The sequence below is a fragment of the Protopterus annectens genome, chromosome 2.part2 (assembly GCF_019279795.1).
Source record: "Protopterus annectens isolate FY-2018-M chromosome 2.part2, PAN1.0, whole genome shotgun sequence".
NCBI lineage: Eukaryota > Metazoa > Chordata > Ceratodontiformes > Protopteridae > Protopterus > Protopterus annectens.
The window spans coordinates 394,074,037-394,095,978 of record NC_056730.1 but is presented as its reverse complement, the minus strand read 5'-3'; the positions used below and the strand labels follow the sequence as shown (position 1 = coordinate 394,095,978).

The 21,942-nt window shown below is 37.6% G+C and overlaps 1 protein-coding gene across 1 annotated transcript in view; it reads right to left on the bottom strand.

Moving 5' to 3' along the window:
• LIX1 (limb and CNS expressed 1) overlaps positions 1–15,294 on the bottom strand; it is a 1,193,673-nt gene extending 1,178,379 nt beyond the window's left edge. Inside the window, exon 1 of the mRNA XM_044063916.1 lies at positions 14,999–15,294. Within this exon, the coding sequence (XP_043919851.1) occupies positions 14,999–15,080 (82 nt within the window). The 5' untranslated portion in view covers positions 15,081–15,294. The remainder of the gene's footprint in view (positions 1–14,998) is intronic.
• Between the last annotated feature and the right edge of the window lie 6,648 nt (positions 15,295–21,942).

Below are 21,942 nucleotides of genomic sequence, written 5' to 3'. Positions count from 1 at the left end.
TTCAGAAAGCTATCGCTGAGTAAATTAGGACAATCTCAACAACAGACTGATCTCCAGTTTTCAACATGGACTAAATCAGAGCCACCCTTCTGGATTTCAATTTTGGGAGTTTAGGTTGAGAATCTATGCTAACATTTTCAGGGATCTTTTTTATGGCAATCTGATTTGCAATTTCCAGTTGTTTTTCTGGAAACTGGTCTGGATTAGTACAGATATACCGTGGACAGAGTTGTAGTTTTGTGTATTCAGTCTTCATGCAATCAGGTAATTTTTACTTTGAATTAACATTTTTCCTTAAACTAGTATGGTTGCTTTTTGTATGATCCACATCTTAATGCTACAAATATTTTGAACTGTGTGTTTACCAAGTCATATGTCAATAAATCTAAGTTGCACAAATAACATTATTCTCTGCAGTGATTTCCTGCATCTGTCAGTCGACACTGCAATAATAGCAATACCATCTCCTACAGTTTTATTAAAGTAATTTTTTAAATTATTTTCTAAGAGTAACAAAGTAACTAGACATTCTTGCTTGCATGCTATGACTTAGAAAGTAACAAACGCTGATCGTTTCTTAAATGTAACAAAGTTAAAACTTTTAATTTGTCTTGTCTGATGTGACTACAGATTTTAGAAAGTAATGAAAAATCATTTGCCATAATAGCAGTCAGCATGCCCATTGCTGTTATAGAACTAGCAGGTTTGACCTTCGTTGCACAGCTTATGAAGGCTGTCATTAACCTCTTCGGAACTAACTTGCAAAGTTAAAAATATACCCCAGATCATTTAGATCATCCAGTAAGTACAGTTAACTTATGGGGCATTCAAACAGCAGTTCAGTGTCTGTCAAACTACCTAATGGTTACACTCTTAGAGGTTCATAGGTATATGCTAGGCTAACGACTATCAGGGCCTTTATAATTCTAGCCACTCAACCCAACCAAATTGTGTCCCCATGTAACATGTGTATGCCTTAACTGGGGGGGGGTATGTTTGTTAGGAGGTGTATGTTAGAAACTTGCTAAAAAGTTATGTGGGGAATATGTTAGTTAGGGAATGTTTACTGTCAGCCTTTGTGTGTAAGAGGCATGAAGGCCAGCTTGCAGATGAATTTCTGATTATCCATCCAGTGTTAGTTATAGAATGTTTACTATCTGCCTGGGTCTATAAGACACAAGGGGGCCAGCCCAGGGATGAATTTCTGACTTCTTATCCAATGGTCAAGGCTACCTTTGAATAGGGTTGGAGATGGACTTTCCTTCACATGGAAGGGGAGCCTATTCTAGAGCATGGGGATAATCTGAGGCATATACCTGTCTCACCAGCATGTTCTATTTATGTTGCAAGAAAATTTAGTGCTTCTCATTTTGCAGATGTGCAAAAGCTGCATCATGGCCTGATGTAAGGATGCTTTATATGCCAAGCACAGATTGCCACTTAACAACCTGTAGGAGACAGTATAGAGACAGGGCTCTAAGCAATCTGTATAGGACAGTGTGTTACTACCCTTGATTCTCATGGTGAGGAACCTCTGTGGGCATTTCAACTGTTGCATATACCTAGTCAGGTACATGCTGAAGGGGTCATTGTACTCAAATAAGGGTCTGAGAAAGGCTGAGTAAAGTCAGCTGTTTTGAGGCTGTAGTTGAAAGTGACTCAAGTTATCCTGATAGGTCATATTTCAGGCTGTTTTGGAGGGAACCTGGGATATTGTCAGGGCTCACTGAGGCTGTGTTTTTGGCCTTAACGAGTGCTTCCAGGACCTGCTCCCTGCTGATAGTTGGGGAGGTTATGGTGGTAGGGATTTCACAAGAGGTGGCGGGGAGTGGGGATAAAGTCTGAGCTGAATTTGTTGGCCAGCAGATTCCTCTGTCAATCTCCCAGTAAAGGTGAAACCATTTCCTACCAGTTCTGCACACTGTTGTGTGTTGCCTTTAAGGTTTCAGACATAGCTGTCAAAGGCCTTGTGATTATCTTTAGCCTGAGAATCTATCCTGACCTCGTAATTGGCTTTGGTGAATTTAACTAGTCCTCTTAGTTTCCTGATTAATTTTATTAGTGAGCTCTTGTCATTATAAGAGTTGCTCTGTCTGACTTTGGTCATGCCTTTTTTCTTTTTGTTATATATACCCTGTTAAGACTAAGATTCCACCAATGTGATTTGTTTTGGGTTTACTTCTGGCAGGTACAGCAGTCTTTATGCTGCCATTTACATATTTGTACAGTGTTTCTGCGGATAATTCTGCATAGGCTGTTGTGGAACTCTGGGTTGGACAGGACATTGAATTTTGACAAACTGTTGCTTCATAGGCTGTAATTTGCTTCACAATAGTTTTCAGCTGTAGCAGGTTTTTGCTGGATTTTCCAAGTTGATTTTTATTTTGAGTGAGACAGCTTTTTGATCCGTCCTTACCTGTGAGGATGTGACACGGTGGGGGTGCAGCACTCTCCCATATTGGTGAGAACAAGATCCAGAATGTTTGAACCTCTAGTTGAAGTGTGCACTAACCAAACAGTAATGTTTGTGTCTTTCAGCTTTTCCCGGTTAGGGGTCGCCACAGCGGAATTCCGGTCCACTAATGATTGGTAGTGGATTTTTACGTACCAGGTTACCAGCCCCGATGCACAACCTTCAATGAAGGCACGCCCCATTTACGTATACCTCCACACAAAAGACGCTCTAGCTGAGAATCAAACGGGACAACGTCTTGCTATGAGGCGACAACGCTACTTCCGCACCACCACTGCAGTAATACAGGTTAGAAATCTGTGGTTTCAAAATATATAAACATTAGTCATACAGTACTTGGTCTAATTTATGTATTGATTTATACATGTCAATTTATGAAATATAAACCATGCTATAAAGCATTCAAATAATAATAAATTTTCATATTTCTAAAACATTCAAAGTAAGTTTCTCAATATTGCTACATTTACAATAATTGAAAATTTAGATGAATTTTATAATAATAATATAATATTTAATTCTAGCTCATTCAAGTATACATAGAGTCTAATATTTAGGCACACAAACGTCTGTGTACACACATGCACACATAAATGTCTGTGTGTGTGTGTGTATATTTAATTTAAGTTTGTCAAATGGCATTAATTTTGACGTACAAAATGTTGACACCAAGTGATCGAAATTATGCATGTCAACATGGTACTAAGCATGCACCAAGCATTAGTCTTGGCACATGTAAAAATTGAAAAACACAAAATGAAACAAAACATCAGGCTGCTCCCCCAACACCCACTTCTAAATATCTATATCTATATATATCTATATATATATATATATATATATATATATATATACACACTGACTCCGAAATCACACAATTCTCAGAGAAACAGCAAATTCGCAAAGCCCGAGAATCATCTGATCTGCTACTTTTGTCGACAGGTGTCAATCATCTGTTTAGTTGACCAAATTATGTTGACTAAACAGATGTTGACCAAAGCACCTTCCAACAAAAGTAGTGGAATACATACATGTATATCTATCTATACATATATCAATACATATGTATGTGTGTATATATATATATATATATATATATATATATATATATATATATATATATATACATAACACACACACACATACACACACACATATATACGTATATATATTTTTTATTTATTTATTTTATGGACACACTGAATGACGCAGTGGTGCAGTGGTAGTGTTGTTGCCTCACGGCAAGAGGTTCTCCAGTTTGATTCTCGGCTGGGGTACCTTCTGTGTGAAGTCTGCATGTCCTCCCTGTGTTTGTGTGGGTTTCCTCCCACATTACAAAGACATGCATCTGGAGCATTTCTCCCTGGGCCATTGCTGAAAACTGTCTCATTCCAAGTCGGACTTTCCTGGTTAGCAAATGTAAAATAAGTCAGATAGATGACACAAAATGATGCTAATAGGATGAGCTATCCAAAAGAGTGCCATGTCTTCTGTTTTTAAAATGTAAACACTTTTAGTTATGTTGAAAAACAAGTTAACATTCTCAGTACTCAGGCCAAAATAATAAATAAATGTAAATGTTTCAATCGACTGTTATATAGTCTAAGTTTGTTTTACTAGCTCTGCACCATTCAGTCCTAATGCTCCCATTTTAGTTATGTGCACTGAGCACAGTAGGTGGTCTTTGCCTTTTCTTTTCTGCTGTGTGACGATGGATTTAGTTTATTTAGATGTGGGCATAGCATTCAGTTGATTCTCTTTATACACTACATCCCCATAACTTATACTCACTCCCTCAACACATACCCTATCTTCTACTTTCCTTCCATTCTCTCCCCCATTATCCAATTTCCTTCCCATACCCTACCCCCTTTCACATCTACTGTTCCCCCTTTCCACCACTACTTCACCTGCTCGCCCTACCTACCTTTTCAACCTCATTTCTCATTATTTATCTTAAGCACATTTATTGCATATTCCATGCTCTGTATTTAAACTGTAAATGGCTAACGTATACTACCTGTATGTTCTGTAATTAAACTGTAAATGCCTCATCTAGATTACCTGTTTTTTTACCTTCTACATAACTCTGTGATTCCTAATTATACTGGTAACGTAACTGTAAATACTGTACATACAATAGCTTGAAATATTCTGTTCTGTATTACTGTTCTCTGTGGATCCCTATTGAAATGTTGAAGCTCACTGTGCCGTGTCCCAAATTGCCAGAAAAAAAAGACAACGTAGAGGAGAAGACTGAATATCGAACATCGTTTTTCTCCTTTAAACTTGTTTTCTGCAGGTAGAAAACCCTTTGCATCCACAGAAGTGGGCAGCAAGCCTCCCTGACCAAAAAAAATTATATGTGCTGCTTTCAAGATCACCATACCATGCAGAAAAGAGAATATTCTAAAAATGGCAATCTCAGGCTTAGCATATGTAATTCTAGATTGCTGGTCATTCAGACTCCATGTTTCAGGACTTAGCGCTGGGGTCTCCACAATTCAAATGGTGACCATTCTTCACTTTTCTTGTCAAGCAAAGAATAACCAGTTATTAGCATTTACTTGCTAAACATTACTGTTTATGCCACACCTATATTTTATTAGCTGTTACTTGTTTACACTTACTTGTATTTTTACATTTTCTGTAATCATCACATTTTCTGCAACTATCCTAGGCAGGCCAAAAATTGTACATTTGGATCAGTGCTCTACCCCAGTTAACAAATAAATAAATAAAATGCAGCTACTATTACTTTCCTATTTTTTTTTCTACATGAATAAAGAAGTTAGTTATTTTTGCTTCTGAGTTGTACAGTTGAGCAGTTAAGACTGAATGAAGTAATAACGTTTAGCTACGTTTCTCAGCATTAAAATTATGCTTGCACTGAGTATGCATGTGGGTTACAGATATTTTGAATAAGGAATATGCAACAACTTCTGGAGATGTATAATGAACTGCAGTCTTAGCTGTAGATTTCATTTTGACAAATGCTAATATTAGTGTATCTTATTTTATTTTTTGTTTATGGACTGCAGGTGTGATTTACAGAAGTTATAATATAATATGAATTATAATTTGCTTGCTAATACAGATTAAGCATGAGTATTATGAACACAGTATCATGCAGGCTTGTCAATCCTTTGCTTGCCTTCTACATGCATGACTATATGAATGGCAGCTGGTGCAGAGTGTTAAGGCTGTGAGCTGTACTACCTGTGGTACATGGTTTGATACCCTTAGCCCTTAGTTGCACACTGTGTGACCTTGAGCAAGTCACTTAACCAGGCATTGCTTCCAGGTCACCTCTGAAAAAGAGAATGTGTGCTCAATGGTGCTACCTGGTTAAGAACCAGCTGTTGTCTGTAATGTGCTGATTAGTCAGGACTTGAGAGGAAATGCATAACAGGTACTAGTGAGAGCAATACAGTGAGAAGCCCATTGGGTTATTGCGACTGATTAGACCAGTAGCAAGCATAACTCTTGACTGTACAGAATGTCCAGATTTTTGCCTTATATTTTTGGTCTGTTTTCATACAATTGTAGTTTTCTGGGAAATTGGTGGCAAATCATTAAAGACTGAAGTTAGAAAATAATGATATACATTTGAGTTTCAGACTTGATACCCTCCAGAAAATTCATGGTAATGCAAAACCTGTTATTCTATTGACTTTCTAAATTTGTAAAAGCAATATTTAAAAATGTCCCAATTTTTGGGCCTTTGTCCCACTTTTATGTATTGCTTTGTCCAGATTTCTTGATCTAACAGGTTGAGAAGTATGGTAGCAAGTATTGGTGAAAATGATGGTGAATGGAATGCACTTCTGTGAGAGTAACTACTTTGGAGTGCTACAGACATAACAACATTGAATTAAGCACTAGTCTCTGCATGTGCTATCAAGGGTATCTCATTATCTCACTAGTGCTAGCGCTACCTAATGTGTGAGAGTAACTACTTTGGAATGCTACAGACATAACAACATTGAATTAAGCACTAGTCTCTGCATGTGCTATCAAGGGTATCTCATTATCTCACTAGTGCTAGAGCTACCTAATGTGTGAGAGTAACTACTTTGGAGTGCTACAGACATAACAACATTGAATTAAGCACTAGTCTCTGCATGTGCTATCAAGGGTATCTCATTATCTCACTAGTGCTAGAGCTACCTAATGTGTGACAGTAACTACTTTGGAGTGCTACAGACATAACAACATTGAATTAAGCACTAGTCTCTGCATGTGCTATCAAGGGTATCTCATTATCTCACTAGTGCTAGAGCTACCTAATGTGTGAGAGTAACTACTTTGGAATGCTACAGACATAACAACATTGAATTAAGCACTAGTCTCTGCATGTGCTATCAAGGGTATCTCATTATCTCACTAGTGCTAGAGCTACCTAATGTGTGAGAGTAACTACTTTGGAGTGCTACAGACATAACAACATTGCATTAAGCACTAGTCTCTGCATGTGCTATCAAGGGTATCTCATTATCTCACTAGTGCTAGAGCTACCTAATGTGTGAGAATAACTACTTTGGAGTGCTACAGACATAACAACATTGAATTAAGCACTAGTCTCTGCATGTGCTATCAAGGGTATCTCATTATCTCACTAGTGCTAGAGCTACCTAATGTGTGAGAGTAACTACTTTGGAGTGCTACAGACATAACAACATTGAATTAAGCACTAGTCTCTGCATGTGCTATCAAGGGTATCTCATTATCTCACTAGTGCTAGAGCTACCTAATGTGTGAGAGTAACTACTTTGGAGTGCTACAGGCGTAACAACATTGAATTAAGCACTAGTCTCTGCATGTGCTGTCAAGGGTATCTCATTATCTCACTAGTGCTACAGCTACCTAATGTGGAGAGACATATTTGTACTGCAGGAAGGGATGCGACTGGGACTATAACACAAACCAACTGTGATGAGGTGGAACAGTGGTTTACATAAAGTGTTGGGGTTGAGGTGGGGTGAGAAAGGGTGGTGGCAGATGGGGTGCAGGGTAGGACTTTTGTTCTGAAATAGCCCGCTCTGGAGACATAGAGTAATAAAGCCATGACTACAGCTCAGGTGACCCAAGATCAAGTAGTGTTTTGGGTGCCTGATGGGGCTGGCAGGAGATGATGAGCATGTTCATCCTCACCAAGATGGCAGAGTGGAGCAAGATGCCTACTGCCACTGTCACTTGTAGGAATAGAAGTGTCATGTAGGTAGCCTGCAGCAGGCTATCAGACCACCAAGCCAACACCTGGGGGTAGTGCTCATTAACAACTGCATGGGAGCTTACATTCAAAGAGGGAGGATTTTGTAAGTCCCCCTGGTGATTTAGGTAGCTCATCCCTCTGATCGGGGGGGGGGTGGTGAGGGTTAGACAATTCCTTTATCCACTTGGTCAGAATGCTGATGATGACACAAGTAAACCACCTGGCTGCCTGAACAATGGACTCATGTACTGTCATAATATAGTTCACTAAATGCTTAACAAAAAGAATCACTAAGAGAAGGAACCCTCTTACAGACTTGGAAGAAAGCAGCATTATCTGTCTGAGCGAGACAGCTGGTGAAGAAGAAATTAGTTATTTCAGGCAAGATGACCATATTTCAGTGTGAAAAAGTTAAGGAAGCAATACAAAAAGGCCAAATATTAAAGCATTAAGAACCTGCAAGAGCAAAGGACCCTTGGTAATATGAATTTATGTGAAGTCACTTCAGACTATTCAGATTTCTTTGATTATAAATTTATTTTAGTTGATGAGGGGGCAGAAATAAATTGTCAACATGATTTCATTGGGAGCATGTCCAAAAAAACAAAGACTATTTTATCTAAATTTTGTGTGTGTGTGTGTGTGTGTGTGTGTGTGTGTGTGTGTGTGTGTGTGTGTGTGTGTGTGTGTGTGTGTGCTCATTTATATTGAATGGCAGCTTCAATGAAACCAGTTGCACAACAGTGTTTTTTCTTCTGTATTTAATGTGTTATGCTTTTTCAAAGCACTTTTGCAATTATATATGTGTGATTTTTGATCATTCTCTCTAGGTAACAGAACAAAATGAGCTTTCAGCATACGTAGTCTTTGCCTTTTCTCTACTGTGGAGTTAGTATATTTAAATGGGAATCTCAATCAACTGACTACTCTTTCATCCAATGCAGATTGGCAGAAATAACTTGGATGAAACAAATTTTGTGGACACTGGAAATTAACTTTTTTCTTCACTGTTGTGCAACTTTTAAGAAAGTATACTTAAGTTTGGAGGTGTGGGGGTATCTCCCCAGATGGGAGTTTACCCCACAGCAAAAAAGCCTACCTCTGAAGTTTGTCAAAAGTTGTTTTGAATGTTTGTTTGTTTTTTTTTTGCTCGATCTGCACTTGATAAAAGAATTGTCAGTCAATCTACATGTACTCATTTAGGTAAGTGAAGCCTACAGGAGCAAAGCCTTGCACTGGAAGATGTATACGTCTTGCCTACTCCTGCAAAAAACATTGTCTTAGCAATGTTAGGTGTGTTTTTAATCAAACTGCATTTTTATCCATTGAATAATGCAACTTCTATCATGTTTTTTATTTGTCCAAAATTTGGTATTTGGGCATTCAATTTGCAGGCATGAATGTAATTTCAGATGGATTTGTAAATGTCTTCACAAAAGACTTTTCTGAATTAATTCAAAAGTATAATACTATGTAGTGTATGACTCTAAGCTAGAAACTGGCTTAATAAAAATACATACAAGTTAATAAATACAGTCCATGCTTAGAATCAACCATGGGATTCAGTGACCAGTCACTGGATCTGTTCTTTTTAAAGCAGTGTATTTTTTATGATATCTACTATATTAAAAAAAACTGAAAAAAAATCTCAAAATCTCAAAATAAATATCATAAAAGTATTATACATCTCTTTCCAGAAAATATAAAACAAATTTGGTATTCTGGAAGGCATGACACATACAGAGAGAAACTATACATGAGAATAAAATGCTTTAGAATGTGGCAGTACTGCTAAATACTGTTAAAAAATCTTAAACTGAATTTGGCGGACCACAGCTACTAAAAATGAATGTAATACTGTCACACCAGATATCTAGAACTATGCAATTTGTACAACTGTTCTATAAAAGTTTATGGGGAAAAGATGATCAATGTTATACTCCAAACATCACAGATGTGTTTTCCCTACCAGTAGCAGATAATGTAAAGCTATAAATACCCAAATTCTATGGCTGCAGATTCATGTTGGAAATACAACTTCACAAGTCCAGATTATATAACTAGCAATGCAGATGTAGATGTACAAATTAGTACATAAATTTCAGAAAAGTGGAAGAGGAATACAATATGTTTAGCACTACTTCAGTAACTAGAACATCACAAGCCTTTTTACAATGTTCTGCACCAGTCACGTTCCCTGCACAGCCCATATAGGGATGGAAATTCTGCTGCCTGAGACCCTATATTAACATAGTCTCTAAGTTCAGAGTTGGCCTCAGAGATGAGTACAAGATCTGGTTTAATTATAAAACAAATGTGCGGCCTTCCTCTAAGAATCTGTAGCCTTAGAGTAAGATATTAGGGGAAATGTGAGTCCAGGGCCCACCACATGGGGTGTAGGGGGTTCCCTCCATCAAAGGTAATTTTGCATGTCTTTCTAGCCTAAGAAGACATAGTCTTTAAACTAAAACTGACTCATTTTTCTCTATTACAAAGAGACTTTGAATAAGGGTATTTTACATTTTAGCAATATAATATTCAGTCTTCTAAGTTAGATCTCACTGCATTCAGCCAATGTGGAGCTGGTTTATTCTGACTGAATGTGTGTGCAGATCTAGAGACCTCAGTTTATTAAAGACATGGGCAACAGAGATACAACTCAGAGGAGGTCAAGAAAAATTATACATAGTCTACACCAGAAAAAGTTTACAGTTTTTATCCTACGCATGGTCAACAAGCAATCAGGTAGATTTGCATTTCCAAATCACATTTCACTAAAGTTATATTTCCTGGAGTTTATTTTCTACTACCTGAAGTAACCGCAAGACTGTAGTCCATTGCCCTGCTACTTTCACATTTGCAGGGTGTTTCTCTTTATCCCATAGTTGTGTATGCATGGAGTTAAGTAATGGAGATATGGGTGGGCAAAGTCCTCCAAACGGGGAGTATAGGCAGGCCTGTCTTCCTGAAAAAAAACAGACACTTGGTTTATTTTGTTTTCTGTGTTGGTAAATGTTGTTTCCATCATTCTGGATCAGTGAATTGGTATTCCATGGGTTCAAACCAGATCCATTTAACATGCAATGTCTTAAGAAAGAATGTAGGTGAAGGACATGATAAAACTTTTAACAATCTCAAGTGAATTCACGGCTTTGACTATCTATCATTTTTCAGAAAACAGATGTAAGAAAACTAAAAATATCTAAAGATACAAAATAGAAGGCTTTGTGGGAGCATAAGGAAGTATTATTTCAAATAAAGGGTGATGAATGACTGAAACAGCCATCCTGAAGAGCTAATTGAGTCACAATATAATAACATATTTAATATTTAGATGGCAAAAATAAAATAATTCTTATGCAAGATCTGAAAAAGTAAAGACAACCTTGGTAGGTAGGATCTATCACTTATCCAGGAAGCAGTAAATTGATAGCTAAGATAAGCTACTTTGTTATCTACTGAACAGAATCTATGTTTCTATATTTCAGTTATACATTTACTAGAGCTTGCTACTGAATGAAGTGAATACAAATAACATATTTGAAAAAAGTTTAGGGATTAGACATCATGCCATAAGCCTGGAAGAAGCAGGATGAATGAAGTTTTGAAGGTATTCAGTAAATTGCTACTCAAGATGAAGAAGCACAGATAATTTAAGTGCTCAAGAATATACCATATAACCATGATACCAATCCATATATTCATACTGGCAATTGTCAAAATGTGTTTATGTGGCATTATTTTTGAGAAAGTTAATTGCCTTTACTAATTCACATGTGCAACAACCCAAAAGCCAGAATATATAACAATAGGGTTCATCCTCCACAGAAGAGTGTGTGAGGAGTGTCCCCCTATAAAAATGTATATGCTTTGATACATTGTCTCTTGTCCTATCTATGTCTATAATCCTCTGCTGGGGGAAGTAACACCAGATCAGTGAACCAAATAGTAAAATAAATATCAGTAATAGAAAAATGTGACATTAATTACACAACACCTTTGAAGATTATGGACTAAGTCTCTCAATGTTTCCCTACCCTTATACGGTTTACCTATACTTTGTTGTGGCATATGCAATCGAGGGTCTGTACTTTAGATTTTGCTCACTTCATTCATTTTTTATTTAACATTTGTTTATCAGGAAAGTCCAGCTCGGAAAAAGCCAGTTTTCATCAGTGGCCCAGGGAGAAACACTCCAGATGCATGTCTTTATAATGTGGGAGGAAACCAGAACACCCAGAAGAAACCCACACAAACACAGGGAGGATATGCAGACTCCACACAGAAGACACCCCAGCCAAGAATTGAACCGGAGAACCTCTTGTTGTGAGGTGACAACACTACCACTGCACCACTGTGCAGTCCACGTCAGTGCACTGTGTTGGACTGTAGAAGCTGATGGTACACTTTTTTCCCCAATGTAGTGCAACTGTGGAGTTGATTTATGTAAGTTGGCAAATCACTGTGATGGTCTAACAAATGAAGTCCCTAAATAACGATATACGTTTCAGCTGTAGACTTCATATCCTTCAGATAATGCATGTTAAAATAAACACTGTTATTCTAACAACTTTCTAAGTTTATAAGAGCAATATTCAAAATCTGTCCCTATTTTTGTGCCTTTGTCACTCCATTATGTCAGGCTTTGTCCATATTTCTTGCATTAAGAGGTTGAGAGGTATGATAGTACGCTTCTAGGATACATAACAACAGCCTGCATATAAACCAAGAGCTGCATTAGGTATGTAAATATCAGGGAAGATTGTGAATAATTTTCATTGTCTTAAAAGTGTTCCTTAGCAAGAAGAAATGGTTTGCCTACAGGATCACAAAGAATGAATTACCGTCAAGTTCACATACCTTACATTCTCTGCCCAGTTGCATAACTCAACATCTAAATAACAACAGAAATACGTTTATACAACTGATACAGCTTAACAAATCCACTTTTCAGAATCAGTTGCCACCAGAGGAGCTAAGATAACTCAAGAATTTGTGAGTGTCCTATAGTCTAGTAACCATTTCTTCATTTAAAAGGCGAATTCATGAAATGCATAGAACATTTGATTAAGCAGAATTTCTTTGCTCAGGGTCAATCCCTTTATCTTCCCCCTCCCAAACTGTTACCATAGAAAGCACACCAGTAGTCTCTCTCAGATTCTACAGTTTAACTTTTAATTTGGATTTGTAGTACACACCACTGCTTCTTATACAAACTGTTCTTAGTCCAAACATGAAAATATCAAACTGTTCTGTACTTTAGAAACTAAGAAACACATTTTAACATAACCAGTGTTTAGTTTTGCTGCGCATGCACTAAATGAAGTCTGGCCTGCTCCTACTCAAAAACACATTGATCTAATATCATACATTAAAATGTTCACTGATCAGGGCTACAAAACAACAGCTCATTTAGTCATGATAGCAAATAAGTAACTTTGACAGAGGACGTGGTGTTTTTTGTTCTGTTTTCATACTGGTATTCGTACTGCCTCAGTGGAACTAATGTTTTCTTCCAGTAATGTCTAAATATAGTCCCAAAATCATTTTTGTTACCCATCCATCAGTGAATAAATAACACCTGAAAGAGATGACAGTTTGCTCTGCATTTCAGGGATTCAGATCAAACAACTTGTGATTAACCTGACTAGTTACAGAGTGAGTTATCATGCTGTATTATTATTAATCATTTACACTTGGTACGTGTTTCAGTAAAGCCATTTCAGTACAAACTAAATGCATCAGTTCCACGCATGTGTTACACATAAATCACTGTATGTGTGCAGAAAGGAAATAAAACACTTCACGAGAAGCAAAACCTGTGAAGTTGGAACGCTGCCCACTTAGCAAACATCGTCCATTGAAGCATATTTGATTTCTTAAAAAGAAAAAAGTTAGCAAGCATTTCTTCTGCATATCTATCCTTTCTTTCAGGAGTGTCAGAAATTTTACAATCATTCTTCACAGACATTTCAAATATCTGCAAATGAATACTTATTTGCCAAAAATCCTTATCAATATATTATAGTAATCTGAAATTTTAGACAATCACATTCTTAATTTTACCTGACAGCAGCAGTAAAGATGGTGTTCACATAACAAATAATCCGAATGAGTTATCCCATTTTCCATTTCAGTTTATCCCCTTTTGTATCTGACCTTTTTTAGCATTTCAGATTTTAGATCAACTGCAAAGTCTTCCAGAAATGTACGTACTATATTCTTTAATAAATTCATAATAGTTGTATAAGAGTACTGCCAACAAAATAACTTTATATGCAAATGTTTGATTTACCCATTCATGAGCTTAGAGTTGTACTTTACTAAAGTTATTCCAAGTCTGCATTTCAAGAAATAAAAAAAAAAATGTTTTCCTACAATTCCACCAGCATTGTAATAATACCTGATATTATGTGGTTCAACATCATATTTTAAACAAACAACATTTTGTAAACATATCTGAAGCATGTAAATATGGGAAAGTGAATTGTGTTTTTTCCAGAGTGGTGAATGATGTTATGTACCTGAAAGAGCCAGATTTGCCTTCCGTGTCTACAGTAACATTTGTTCTGGTTTATTTCAAGCTGCAGTCCCAAAGGGGGAGACATAGTTATATCTTTAGACACTCCTACTAGATATATTACCTATTTAACACGTTCTGACAAGAAAATAACATAATCACTTTTTATCTTTCCAAATACTGTGTGGGACCTTTTCCACTGGAAAATATAACAAAATTAAATACTGTAGTTAATAACTTTGTGCCACTTCCAAAGGCAAAAAACACCAACACTATGTACTTTCAATGTGTCTGAAACCAATTTACATTCTTGTTCTACAGACTGTTTTTAATATCTAACATAAGCATTTGCCACAAAATGCAACAAACCTACCAGGAGGTATATCAGATATTTGGACTAGATTGGGCTTTTATTAAATCATGTCACTTTAAAAGCATAGACACAAACCCAGGTGCAAGCATTTTCCACCAAAGTGTGTCAAAGAAATTACTGATAATGAATGTTTACAAAAGGAATTTCTGTGCAGGCATTTAAGATGCCTGAGAATTTCTAAGGTGCTTTTCTTAACACCATTTTGAGTTTACTAATTTTTTTCAAGCAAAAAGAATGCTGCTCCTGTAAATGACAATAGTAAGGCTGAAATACTAAAACATACTCAAATTGCACTCCATTATATCCTCCAACAGGTACTTTTACAAATCCCTCCCTAAAAACTGCAAATGGAATTTTGCAAAATAATATTTGAACATTTGATGTACATTGCTTCAGTTATTCTAGCAGTATACTTACAGTCTTTAAAGACTGCTGCCAGATCTCTGTGAGGTAAAGCTTCCAAGAGTATCTTCTGCAGAGATTCCAAGGTGCTGTCCATCTTCGAATTGCCTGTACTCCACACTGCCAGAACATAATTTCCTCATGCCTGACTTACTCTTGAGTTCTCTGCTGAAGTTGTGAAGTTCATTGATGTACTAAGCTAAGAAAGAAAGGCTCTCATAACATCTGCCAATCACAAATGGCACTGAATCTATAGCTCCCATGGGGGTTTCTCCTCCCAGGATTGCTTATCTTTGTTGGCCAGTGAGCTAATTAGCTGTGGGTCTGACTGACAAACTTTACTTCTGCTGCTACATTTTCTCTCGGTATTCACACACTCCCACCTACAGGCCAGAGGCAGCCAATCATGAGAAAAGCAGTCCTTTTTTCGTAACAGTCAGCAGTTGATCTGCAAATGCAGATCAGTCGGTGCTTTAGTGTTGAATAAGAAAATAGGCAGAAGGGCTTGTTAATACATTTCTGACTAAAAAAAGCGGTCATTGAGGTCATATTTCTGCATGTTAAAGAGAAGATAACTTTTTATGTTTACACAGATCATTGTGTATTTATTTATTTATATTATTTGCCACTTTTTTTGTTACCAACCAAGGCACAGTAGTTTGCTGTAGTTTGTTTCCAAGTGTTATGTTTGAGTGGGTTACAACACAGGCAGTGGTGTGACCGTTTAACCAACAAAGGTAAGCATGGTTGTCATACCACAGAAATATTCTTGCTGTTCTTTGAACAGTGTCAGCAGGACATTTGAAAGTGAAGACTCAGGAGGATGAAGGGTCTAGTCCTATAATGGGAGGCCTGTCTTCATCTGCACTTTGGTACAAATCATTTTATTCTTTGCTTTTTTAATTAGCTTACAGCAGAGAACACTGCAGATGCTTTGTGCTACACAGTGTAAACTTTGACTGATTTTATTTCTTGGCCAGTATTTCCTATAAATACAAACAATAAAATAATTTACAGCTATCAAGAGAGCAGGGCTATGACTAGTACAGGATAAATCCTTTTATACATGTCAGGATTTTATAATAGCTAAATAACATTTCTTTTTTTGTAGTGATATTTTCTTTTGGGGGTGTAAATTCCCACTTCTGTTATTCAGAGAAATGAATGCAGTATTTAAAGCACTAAGCAGTAAGACTTATAAATAAACAGACCCCATACAATTTCTTTCAGGCATGGTAGTCTGCTGGATTTTGTATTGCTATAACTCTGTGGCAGTGTCATCTGTACAGGATTTTGGAGTTTATAGTATATGTAAGTTCTAACTTGGAAGTAATCTGCATTATTCAGATATTATGTGTTATGTCACAGTAAGCACAGAGTTAAAAAAACACACACGTACCATGATATACATAGGTTCATAGGTTCATAGGTAGGTACTAGGCCATCTGCCCAAAGGCATTTCTAAGCCTAGCCAGAACGTGTTGGATTTCGCCGCCCCCTTAGATTAGTTCCCTGTGCCTCTGTGCAGCCGAGCCACTGAAGTGATCCCCGGGGTAAACTTTCTGTTTCTCATCCACTCGTCAAGGTTTCTCTTGAAGAGTGTTAGTGAGGAGCTCTGCCTAATGTAGATTGGAATCTTGTTCCACAGCATGGGAAGTCTCTGGGACAGGAATTTATCCCTCCAGCATGTCCTATTTATTGTTGTGGTGAGGTTTAGATCCGTAGAGCGTGTAGCTCGAGGGGATATGGTTTTCTTTAGGTGGAGCATGTCCATCAATTCTGGGTTGGACATGGCCTTCTATGTCAGGCAGCGATCACCTCTGAGTAGGTGGTATGCAACCGAGTACAGCTGGAGTTTCTTAAGTCGAGCTGCATGGGGCATCTGTTTGAGGCCAGAGAGCCTCTTGGTGAGGTACTGCTGTGGTCTTTCCAGCTGTTGCAGGTGTCTTGTAAGGTGCATCCCAAATGGGGCGTTGTACTCTATGATGGGTCTGATGAGTGATGCGTAGAGGGGCACAATGACCGCTTTTGATCTGGATGCAAACCCTTTTGTGATTAGGTGGGCCACATAGAAGGATTTTCTAACCACATTGGCAATGTGTTTATCAAAGGAGAGATTACTATCTACTTGGGTCCCCAGATCCCTTATTTTGTCTTCCATATTTAGGGGGCTACCACCTATGTGGTAGTTTGTGGGTACTTTGTTTTTTCCAAAGGGGATGACTATGCACTTTTTGGCATTTAGCTTGAGGCCATGATTTCAACACCAGGCATCTGTCTCAGTGAGATCCTTTTGGAGGATGTCTGTGTCAGCCAGAGAATCAGTTATAGCCCCTTGTTTGCACTCATCTGCGAACTTGGTCAGCCAAGCCATTATCTATGATTTCAGATTTAATATCCCAAATTAAGGTCATTACATTACAAGTAAGCATTTCATTTCCAACCAGTTTGGGTGGACTTTTCCCATGCATTAAGCCATGGAGGGTTTAGATTCTCTGAGGTGTATTTTACATTTATTTTAAACAACTTTTTCATTCAATGATGGCTTGAGCAAAACCATGATTAAGGGAAGAATTTCAGTTTCACTCTTCAGTTTTGTTTTTCCTTGAATCCTTTAAACACACCCTAAATGACCAAGGCTGCAGTGTAATAACTAAATTAGCCTGGAGCTCTAGGTGCCGCTAGCCATTAGAAGCCATGGGGTTATAGATGCTCTGAGGTACATTTTAGAGCTTTTTTAATCTTTTGAATCAATGATAACCTGACAAAAAATCATACATAAAGAAAAAAATGAAAGCATATTTTTTATTTTAAAAAGATATGACTTGCATTCAGGGCTTATAGCTCAAAGTTAACCAAATATCAGTGTGCAAGAAACATAGAAGACAAATGTCTGTGATGACACATAAATCATATTGAAAAATAATAACGTGCTTCCTATGCCACCTTAAAAAAGGTTAGCAATTTTCTGTGTGTTCCTGTCTGGTGCTAAGCTGGGATAAAACTTAGGGGGCAAAGGGCCACAATCATTTACTTTAAGTTGCTGCTGTCATTGGAATAGATTTATAGGTAAGTACTAGACTAGCTGACCTGGGACATTTTAAGCATATCTAAGATGAAAACCAAACTCTGTGTCATGTGTCTGTGAGGGAAACATCTTAACCATCATGCCAACCCCAACCTCCCTAAAATGTAATTATCCCATTCCACATCTTAAGATGCTTCATATGTGCAGAGATGGGATAAGAACGCAGGTCAGCGGAAACCTTGACAACTATGAACCAATCACATAAATAGTACACCATCATTTCAACTAAAGATGAGAATCAAACCCTGCACCTTGTGTTTCAATAACAAATGACCAGGTGACAGAGTGACTCAAAGAATAAGCTTTATTGAAAATGGTTTAGTGCTTTTGTCTATTTTAAAAACATAGACATCTTCAGAAACATAAAAAACCATGCAAGCAAAGCAAGAACATTTAAAAACCTTAGCTTGTATGCACCCACACTTAAAAACACAATCGATTACAATGTAGCCAAGCCTGCCAAAAAATTTAAAGGTACAGTACACTATTTTCTGTAAAAGTGTCTCAGAATTTGTTTGTGTCTTTCGGCTTTTCCCGGTTAGGGGTTGCCACAGCGGAACTCCGGTCTGCTAATGATTGGTAGTGGATTTTTATGTACCGGGTTACCAGCCCTGATGCACAACCTTCAACGAAGGCACGCCCATTCACGCATGCCTCCACACAGAAGACGCTTTAGCTGAGAATCGAACGGGACAACGTCTTGCTATGAGGCGACAACGCTACCGCAGCACCACCACCGCATATATCTTAAAAACATGAAAACAAACTTGGAACAAACTCAAGTATTAAAATGAAACAAAATTACAGTTTTGATGATCTAAAGTTAAATTCACTAGTAATACATATGGTCTCAGTAAGGCCAGGTGAATTAAATGCATCCAGCCATAACTGCCATAGCATTTCTTTGTGAAATGATCAGTTTTGCCAATCAAAACCATAAATAGAAGGAATTATTTCTCTAATATAGAAAACTTAAATTTAATGGAAGTAATAAAAATACAAATACCAACCCACTCTGGTAAATGAGTCCCAACATAAAAAACAGCCAACAGATAATTATTCCAAAACAAAGGGACTCAAAAATGGCCAGCTTCAACAAAAAATGTTATTGTCGACACCACAAGCACTTTCACAGACTAAGCTGCTTCATCAGGTAATGTCTCTCTAATGAAAAATACTGACTTAAATACCATTTACTACCTTCTCAGTTTAGTCATGTGACACTAGTGTACCAGCATTTAAACAAACATCCTCTTAAAAAGTGGGTACGACAAACATAAACATATATATAATAAAATAAGCATATATCATATAAAACATTTCAAAAATATTTCAAAAATATATTTTTGGCATATAAAATACTAACATATAAAATTCTGAATCATTAAACATTCAACATCTTAAGTTCCTAGATTTTAACTTGGGCTTTATAGGCACCAAATCATTAAGTCCACGGCCACTATCACCTCTCAATCTAATAATCCACTTGGATTCAAATTGCTCAGTAGTATTTCTAATATCACCCCCTCTTAAGGTCTCATGAACAAGGGCGCAAGCAGGCAGGTGCAAGGGGGTGCACTTGCACCCCCCTGGAATCTGCTGACTAGTTAATCTTTTAATTTAAAAAAGTTATTTAGGCATTCTTCTTTAAGAACACCCTTCAAGTCCAGGTGCAGATGCTGACATCATCGCGCGGTGGACAGTTTGTGAGTGGGAACTGAAACAGACAGTTTCAGATGGGTTTACTTTACCTGTGCGAGCAGAAACTAAAATGGATGGGCTTACTTTACCTGCAAGGAGGACTTCACTGAAGATAACAGATGGAGTAAGGTAGGTGTGTGTGTGTTAAACAGATTTTCAGATGGGACTTCACTGAAGAGTGTGTGTGTGTGTGTGTGTGTGTGTGTGTGTGTGAAATGCCCCAGGTGATACATGGTGGTGGGTAGAGAATAAGGCTTGAACCCTGTACCTTGGGCCCAGGTGGCAAGAGCCTGAATTCCCTACCCACCACCATCTGTAAAGATGTTGCAGATTTGTCCCTCATACTTGTTCTGTTCCTCATAAAATCTGTGGTTTATGTATTTTTCTGTCCTTGCAAAGCCAGTAGTGCATTGATGCAGTGGTACATGTTCTCTGGTTTGATTCTTGGCTGGGGTGCCTTACCTTCTGTGTGGAGTCTGTATGCCCTCCCTGTTTTTGTTTCCTCCCATCTTACAAAGACGTGTCTATCTGGAGTGTTTCTCCCTGGGCCTCTGCTAAAAATTAGCTTTTGTTCCAAGTCAGACTTTCCTGGTTAACAAATGTTAAAAATGACACGCATTTGAATATCAGACTTCATATTCTTCAGAAAGTGCATGGTAACACAAAAGCTTTTATTCTAGCAATTTTCTAAGTGTATAAGATGAATATTTGAAATTTGTCCCTATTTTTGGGACTGTATTCCCCCATTATTGGCTTCATCCAGGTTTTATGCTAAGGTTGAGAGCTATGGTAAGAACTGAATATGTTTGGGGGCTATATTTCCCCATTACTGGCTTTGTCCGGGTGTTTTTTGCTAAGAGGTTGAGAGCTATGGTGAGAACTGAATTCACTAAATGTTTGGGGGCTGTATTCACCCATTATTGGCTTTGTTCAGGTGTTTTGTGCTAAGAGTTTGACAGCTGTGCTATGGTGAAAACTGAATTCACTAAATGGTAGTCATTTAAGTTTCCATCTTCCTCTTTCACAAAACAGCTGATTTGGCATAGTGGTATGTTGCTCTGACTGTTTTGCATAGGGTCCCCTGGGTTCAAGACGTGGCCGTGAAATGTATGGTGGTAACGCAGCATTTTATTCTAGCAACTTTCCAACATTATACAAGCAATGTTTAAAATGTGTCCCTGTTTTTTGGCCCTTTGCCCCCCCCCCAATACATTTTGGCTTTTTCCAGATTTCTTGAGCTGCAAAGTTCAGAGATACAGCTGAGTGTCGAGTAGATTTTACAAAGAGCTGAGAGCTGTAGGGGAACAAAAGTTTAGTGCTGCTTATGCTTAGTCTGCTTGCATTGTTAATAGCACAACAGGTAGTGTACTTGCTTTTGATGCTGAAGGCTGTGGGTTCTACTCCCACAGTAGGTGGATGCATTGCTGATACTGTACTGTGTTGTAAAGGGGGTGGATGCTGCAGTCCTTTTTGGAAAAGATACCTAGTAACTATGAACCTGTTGTCAGTTTGCTATCCATTCCCTATTGCGGTATTACTAGCTTATCATTTTTTTAATGCATGCAACATAGGCAATTTATTCTTCAAGGGCAACAGGCACTTTATTGTAGATGAAACAATGACATATAAAGTTGTTTGCTAGCAGCAACCTCTTTATTAGTTACAGATTTCTTTAATGTGGATTTTACTACTTCAGAGATTTGTGCATATTTACTGATACTGGTGGACTATAGAAGGTTGAGTAGTCTTTTTATGATGGAAATGTTCTGAATTGGGCAGTTTTGTCATTGGTGTATGCATTTTGTTTCATTGTTTACTGGAGAAATGTTCAAAACAATACATTTAAAATGCCCTCTAACAACTGTACTGTATTGTACAAGGAATATAATGTAATACAGTCAGGAAGGTGTATCAAAGAGCTTGTGTATGTTTCATGTTCAAGGGGCCTATGATTTTAAAAACAGCCCAGAGTTAATCTGCCACTGGCAAAATGTATTTTCTTTGAATGTGGGTTTCAATGCTGTTTCAATGCATGTGAGTTTCAAGGGCAGAGAAGTTTTAATGTTAAGTCTATTTTCATTGTGAGACTGCATTGCTTTGTTTAAATGTCGCCTCACAGTTAGACGTTGCCTGTTCGATTCTCAGTTAGAGTGTCTTCTGTGTGGTCTCA